This window comes from Porites lutea, chromosome 7 (assembly GCF_958299795.1).
Source record: "Porites lutea chromosome 7, jaPorLute2.1, whole genome shotgun sequence".
NCBI lineage: Eukaryota > Metazoa > Cnidaria > Anthozoa > Scleractinia > Poritidae > Porites > Porites lutea.
In genome coordinates, this window is record NC_133207.1 from 23,437,255 (window position 1) to 23,444,636 (window position 7,382).

Sequence of the window (7,382 nt, forward strand, 5' to 3'; positions counted from 1 at the left end):
CGAGACACCCATATGGGTCCTTACTATCTGTATTTCGTGAGAAATGTAAGAAAGATGTGCTGCTTTTCTGCTGGAAACCGTCACTTAAGTAAAACAAATATATACATACATTACGAAGTGAATCAAAACCCGCAACACCTACTTTAGTGTTTATTTATTTTTTTTTTTTTTCTGGAGAGACACTTTTGATGCGTCGTTTTAAAACATTAGCAAGTGCTTGAAAATGCCCAGAAATACCGTAATGAAGCATAATGTTTACAATATACACGTTTGCCTTGTTTCCTGTTTCGACGACAGTCCGTAACCTCAGCTCCTCCATCGTGCAGAGATTCATTGGCACAAATTCACGAAAGACGTTCATCGTCTGGTACCTGTTGCTGCGCGTGAAAGTCCACTCAAGTTGAACAAAACTTGGTCTCGCGGATCCTTTTTTACGAAACCGAAACTTTGTTTTTCGCTGTGGCATGCACATAGAAACTCTTCCTGTTCAAATGACGGATTTTCAGCTACTTTCGGCTGAAGTCGCAGTAACCTGACAAAAGGGCCGCCATATTTGATCTGGCAGTATTGGCTAGGCGTTCTCGGCGTGTATCTCTCGGTGACGTCACAGCTCACGGTAGAGTCCAGGATTGACCGAGCCGAGAACGCCTAGGGACTTGGCTGGCATATCTTCAAGCAAGCCAATATTTTTTGACAGGCTTCTAATATTACAATGAAGAAATGAGAAGGATTTCGCTCCTGATTTATTTAGAACCTTATTCAAACTAGAAATATCATAGTAATCAGATTGAGGGTTAATTAATATATGGTCAGGGTCAGCTTCATCAGATTTATCAGGGTTGGGTAGCAGATTATATAAATCTAAATCTTTTAAATTATCTATCTGCTAGTGACAGGATCCACCTAGAATATGAAATTCTCTGTCATCCAGGTCATGAAAAGGTAAAGCTTGCAGGCTATTTTGGGGATGATTGGGGTTGAATGTGTATGTGTCTGTAGGTTAAATAGAGCACATAAGTGTAGGGACGAAAAAAAGAATTACGAGTTATTGCTTATCTGTTCGATGTAGTCTTCAAATTCCTCATGTGTAACAAAAGATTTGGTTTGTGAAGAATCTTGAGCCTTCAGCATGATCTTCCCATTTGCAGTCCATAGGTATTTGCAATTGTTCTTTCGCTTGAAGTCATTGATACGGCCAAAGAGTTGTTTGTGATAACCTGTGAGAGATTCATTGATGTGGATTTTATTGTTGCTTGTAGCAGCGAAACCCATTGCGGCTTGTACGGACGGCAAGTTGCTAATATTCTTTCCAATTAGATTCCTGCGTTTCTTGTACATTTCTTCTCTTTTATCTCTATGTACAAACTTGACAATCAACCGATGCTTCACATTCTTGGTGTCCGGAAGCCGGTGAGCTGCTGCTAGGTGAGCGTCTTCAACATTTACATCGATTAAAGTACCAATCTCTTTGATAAGCTGCTTTGGATTTTCCTCCGGCAGTATTGGAATGCCCGTTATTTCCAGACAGTCTCTTCGAGAGTATTGTTGGACTTCGTCGATTGCACATTCAATTCTGTAGACTGCCTGCTCCACACGGTTAGCTCGCTCGGCCAAGTTGTCGGCGATCTTTGTCAGCTCAGCATCCTTTTTCCCCAGCGTGTTTGTCGTTTGGTTCAATGACTTGAGCGTTTTTAGAACAGACTCGTACTTTTCCGATATAAAGGACTGAGATTTCTCTATCCCGTCAACACGTGCTTGACAGCACGTGTTGACGGGATAGAGAAATCTCAGTCCTTTATAACGCAGAACAAGCATTAAAATGCTTATTCTGAGTGCTTCGAGTTCGCTTTTCAATTCACGCTTAATACTAGGCAAAAATTCTTCCTTCCAAATTTTCCGTAAGTCATTGACATTCAGATAACCTTTCGCATCCATCACTATGAATTAACTCGGAAATTAAGTGGTTATGATAGGTTCAATTCACTTTCATGTTCACCACCAATTCGCCATGCTGCCGCCATTCACCGCCAATCGTCAAGGGTACGAGTTGAAATTTACGCGATTTAACCTCCCATCGTCAAGGTGTTTTCGATAAGAAAAGAAAAAACTGAACTCAAGAGGTGCTCGGCAAAAACTGGCGAAATCCGGAATGGAATTTCGAGCCGCAGGAATTTTTTCCGTTATCAAATTCGTTGTATGATCTTTTTTCAGGCCATAGCATAAATATTTTTTAAGGGTTACTTGGCGTGTATGAATTTTTTTCATTTAATTGGTCCGTCCCTTCGGTAGATAAAGAAAAGCTAAAGAAAACTTTTAAACAAATTGAATTACAGTGACAATGTTCATTGAGAAACAACATTTGAATCGTACCATTAGAAAAGTGTTGGGGGGAGTTTCTTTTGTTATCATTTCTCTTGTATGAATTTTTTTGGGCCTTTGCATAATTTTTTTAGGTCTTCTTTCTTCTTTCGTGCATGAATTTGTTTTATTTAATTTTCTCTTGCACGACTATTTTTTTGTACTTTGTTTGTCCCCCCAAACGTTTTCTAATCGCTCGTCACTCTGACCCGGAAGTTACTAAGTTAGCAGACTATTATCGGAGACTCGTGCAGAGGACTGAGGGCGATTACTACAGGAGTCGGTAATGTCCCATCATCCTGGGGTCCTGATTTTACTTCGAGGTAAAAAAAACACAGTTGGTTGGGTGTCGAGCAGTTCGTTTACCCGGGAATTCAATAGTACCCTGCTCCTAGTACGCAGCTCCTCTTTTTAGGTATTCAGAGAAAAAACACAGGGTCAAACATGGGGTCCAAAATATAAAGGTCGATTAGCAGAATTCTGGGACATAACATGACTTGAGAGAGGTCCTTTTGTAAGCATGGACGTAAACGATCAGTTCCCTTAAGAGGACAATCCGGCCTTCGTATTTTTTGTGCTCACAGGCTCATTATGAGAGGTCAGACTGCCGTTTATACCGTTGTTTCTTTGATTTTTCCTTTACTCCTTTATTTTACTGTATCTGTTCAGCTCCTGGCCTGTTGTTATAATTTGTTTTAATACTGTAATCTTTATCAAGCAAATATAAAGTGTTGATCAGATATACCCGTCAAGAGAAGTGTCAATACTGGCTGAACTATACGTTCCGGCATTTCGAACACTTAAGTGTGTACGGCGGCTAAGAGGGCCCGAGGGCGTTGTTGTTGTTGCGGATTTTTTTTAACGCAACTCTCTAGATGAAGTTTCTGGGGTTCTATTTCTGTTGGTTTACACAGCCAGCAGAGCATCTGCCAAGCGACGCTCTTGATTCAGATTATTCATTTACCTAACTTATTCCATACTAGTCGCTTTAATCAATTACTGAACTCAGATAGGGAGAGGTACTTTTTTTTATGAAAGATGCCGGTCATATACTGAGGGTGAATGTGGCTAAAAGAAGAAGACGAAAATCCCATCCCCGCCCGCCCCCCCGCCCGCCCGCCCCCCCGCCCGCCCGCCCGCCCCCTAATTCGAACCCAGAGTTCGTAAGCTGTTTATGCTAGATAATTGCATTCACTACTGTCAACCCGCTGTTATTTTACGTAACGTTCTAATCACTGTACTGGAGGTTACTACCGATGCAAACTGTTGTCAACAGAATTGTACTAGCGTGCGTAGGGTTTTAGCGACAAAAGGCTTATTATTTGAATTAAAAAGTGGGTAAATGCTTTCATGTTTCCTCTTTATGGTGAATGAATTGCCCCCTAGGTTCTTATTTTACAAAACGAAGGCACAGCGGAAGATACAGAAAAAAAAAAATTTAGTCTAGCTAGTTTCAGTCAGTAAAATTCAGATGTAACACAGTATGAAGGACCATGGCATGCATGCTAGTACTTTGGAAAAATACATTAATTACTGTATGGTTATCATCTAAACTGTATTCTAGATAATTCTTTAGTACGGAAATATATTCCATATCACATATGCGCTGCAATGGTTATCGGTGCTAAGATAAGCTTTATCCTCTCTTGTTGTTAAATGAGTTGTTTTTGTGATGAAATACTGCTCGCTGTCCAGAGCTGCCGTACCTTTATTTAACAGCTACAAATAATAAAAAATTTACTGGTTAAAGGTCGTTGACTTCGTTCTGTGCCGAAAGCAGTGAAAAAAAATTACGCTGAAGCATCATATTTCACGAACTGAAAGGTGTCGTGAAAGCGAAGATCGCTCAGAATAATTCGCAGATTTCTGAAGGAGGAATTACCGTGAGTCAAACCAGGTCAAGATTCCATTCATGAATTGATTATTTGAAAAGTGAACCCGTTTGTCGCTTCTGTAACTTGTAGCCGGTATCAAATTGCATTCAAATGATCGGTGAAGTTTTGACTGCAACTTTTTAGTATACGGTGAGATGGAAAATATTTCAATGGATGAAACTTCTATTTAGGCATTCTTCAAATTCAAGAAAACTGAGCCGGCAGAAATTTCATAACGAACTCGCGTGTGTATTCACTGCTCATTACGCAAGCAAAAATGCAGACTGAAATCAACAACAACTAACGGATGGCGGCATTTTGGCCGATCGGAACAGCGCAAATCATCCGTATTGTTTCCTATCCGGTCAGAAAAAAAATCCAGATTCTGGCTTTTTTACATATGATCCGACAAAGAAATGTATCATGCCCTCTTCCTGTGAGAGACATAAAGGGACAACAGGGAGAGGGCATGATCTCAGGCTATGAGAACCGTTCCGCAACGCTTGTCTCTTGTCTCTCTTACTTTTTACTAGCTTACAAATTATACGCTGCCCGTGTAATCAGGTAACAGCCTAAATTTTTAAGAATATTCAACTGTTCTTCGATGAGCGGTTTTAAGTCATTTCATAGGTTTTCCGATGACGTTTTTGCTTTCAAGGGGTGGCCGAATTTGTCACGCAAATACTGTTACTGTTACTGTTACAAATTTCACAGGAAAAAATAACGGATTCCCATTTTTGGATATTTTAGGGTATTTAAAGAATACCCACAAAATCCCAAATTGGGAAGAGTGAGACAAGCCACAATCAGGGAACTTGGTTGGGAATTCCCTGGTTGGGACTTGTCTCACTTTGCCAAATTTGGGATTTTTATGGGTATTCTTTCAATACCCTAAAATATCCAAAAATGGGAATCCGTTATTTTTTCCTGTGTTTGTTACAAAATGTCTCTGAGAGCAAAGCTGAAGGCTAAAAAACCACTGACAATTTCTTTGTTTTGGAAGAAGGTCGATCAAACAGCTTATTACAAACTTATAAACTTGCAGTATTAAAAGAAATTTAGGCTTTCAAAAATGCAATACGTGTTGTGGAACGAACCGAAGTTGAAATGGTTGCTTTGATTGTATATTATTAACTCAGTGTTGACTATACACGAGTCGGCTGAGAAGCCCCGTACTTGTGATTGGTCACGTGTTGACAGTGACATTATCGGATTAGTTGAGAAAATTGTGGGCGGATTACAAAAACACCGGCTCTTATAGCAGGCGCTCCCTTCCCTTTCCCCTCTTTCGTGCTTTTCTTACTCCCCCTCTCCCTCCCCTTATTGCGCCTGCCACGCAGGCTACTATTCCATAAGTTCGTGACATCTGGGGAGTTGAAAGAAGCATTACTTTAGTCTTCTTAGGATGGAGCGCCAAGTTACATCGGGATGACCATGTAGACAGCCTGCATTTCCGCCTGACAACTCTGAAGCTCAGATGGTTTACAGTGACTATAAATCGTAATATCGTTCGCATATTGATGGCAATTTACTTCGGTTGGGAGTACGTCTGTCAAGTCCTTGACATAAAGGTTGAATAATAAGGGACGCAAAATGAATCCCTGAGGTACCCCAAAAGGCACATTTATGCATTCCGACGAGCGATCATCGATTTGGACGTATTGCGTTCGATCAGTCAAATAATTCACAATCTAATGTAGAGAGGACTTGGAAAACCCTAGCTTATGCAATTTGCACAGAAATGTCTCATACACAACTGTCTCAAAAGCTTTAGAAAAGTCTTCCATAATTGCAATGGTGACCTCACCTCTGTTCATTGCCCGAGGATATCATCTCTTATTGCAAGCAAAGTAGTTATAGTCGAGTGACCTTTGCGGTATGCACTTACGTTTGGCCGAAGCGCAGCAGTTTCCGTGAGAAAATCCACCATTTGTCGTCAAGACAGTCTTTCATAAACCTTTGATAACACAGGCAAAATGAGAACAGGGCGAAAATCGTCATTTGTCTGGGGTTCGCCCACCTTCGGAATGGGACTAATGCGTGCAACCTTAAGCTTCCAAAGAGTTGGAAAGTCAGGTTTCGAAATGCACGTGTTTAAGATATGCGTTAAAGGCGATGCTAAGTCTTAAACTAGCTTGATGAATTTGGTTGGAATGTTATCCGGACTAGTAGAGCAGTCGGACCGCAGCGCTTTGCTCTCCCGAATAACTTCATGATAAGTAACACTCTTCAGAAGAAAGGAAGTATCAGGGTCCTGCGCAAGCGCATCCAATGAATACGCCTATGCACCTCCTCCTTGTCAACTGCCACTAGGGACTTTAAGATCCAACGACGTGACGACCACGAGAACGTCTCTTAAAAAGTGAATTTGCGTTCTTTCAGTCTTTATAGCGATTATTCATTCATTCATTCATTCATTCATTCACTCACTCACTCACTCACTCACTCACTCACTCACTCACTCACTCACTCACTCACTCACTCACTCACTCACTCACTCACTCATTCATTCATTCATTCATTCATTCATTCATTCATTCATTCATTCATTCATTCATTCATTTTATTTTGCCATTAACCAGAAATACAACAACAGTATACAGCAATACATTAAAGATAATATACAATATTCCAACTAAGTTATTTACAAGATTAAATGTTGTAAAGGCAAGGAAGCCTATATAGAAGCCGGGGGCTTATAAACTATAGGCTTCCTGGAACTGTAGGGTAAACCATACAAGTTAAGGGTACTATTCCTACCCACTAACTTTGTCAAATGTAGGCAAACCCTCTTGAAGCTGAATTTCAAGTGACCTTGATCTAAGCTCAGAAAGAGAAATAAAATTTCGTCGTTGTTTGTTTACGTCCTCCTTAGAACGCGAAATAAGGCATTTTCACGTCGTAGTCGTGCAAAAACGGGAGAGAAATGTACAAAAAAAGTGTGATGCACGTGCGAAGTTGTTGTTTTGCTTATTAAACCTATTGTCTTTTTTTACCTTCTCGTTGCCGTGCGCGTCGTTGGATCTTAAAGTCCCTACTGAGGCATCGACACGCTCAGCTGCAGAAGCAAAGTGCTTATTATCCGGATAGACACTTATTGATTAATGGCTAGGGTGAAGTATGCAATGAATTGTCTTCCATACTTCCTTG

General features: G+C 40.6%; 1 protein-coding gene across 1 annotated transcript; it reads right to left on the reverse strand.

The window, feature by feature from the left end:
- Positions 1-1,035: 1,035 nt before the first annotated feature.
- On the reverse strand, positions 1,036-1,935 carry LOC140943318 (uncharacterized). The gene has a single exon (XM_073392399.1). The coding sequence runs from the start codon at positions 1,933-1,935 to the stop codon at positions 1,039-1,041; it is 897 nt and encodes a 298-aa protein (XP_073248500.1). The 3' UTR covers positions 1,036-1,038.
- Between the last annotated feature and the right edge of the window lie 5,447 nt (positions 1,936-7,382).

Excerpts from the sequence above, each read along its gene's own strand:
- LOC140943318 (XM_073392399.1), bottom strand. The coding sequence starts at position 1,935 with ATGGATGCGAAAGGTTATCTGAATGTCAATGACTTACGGAAAATTTGG.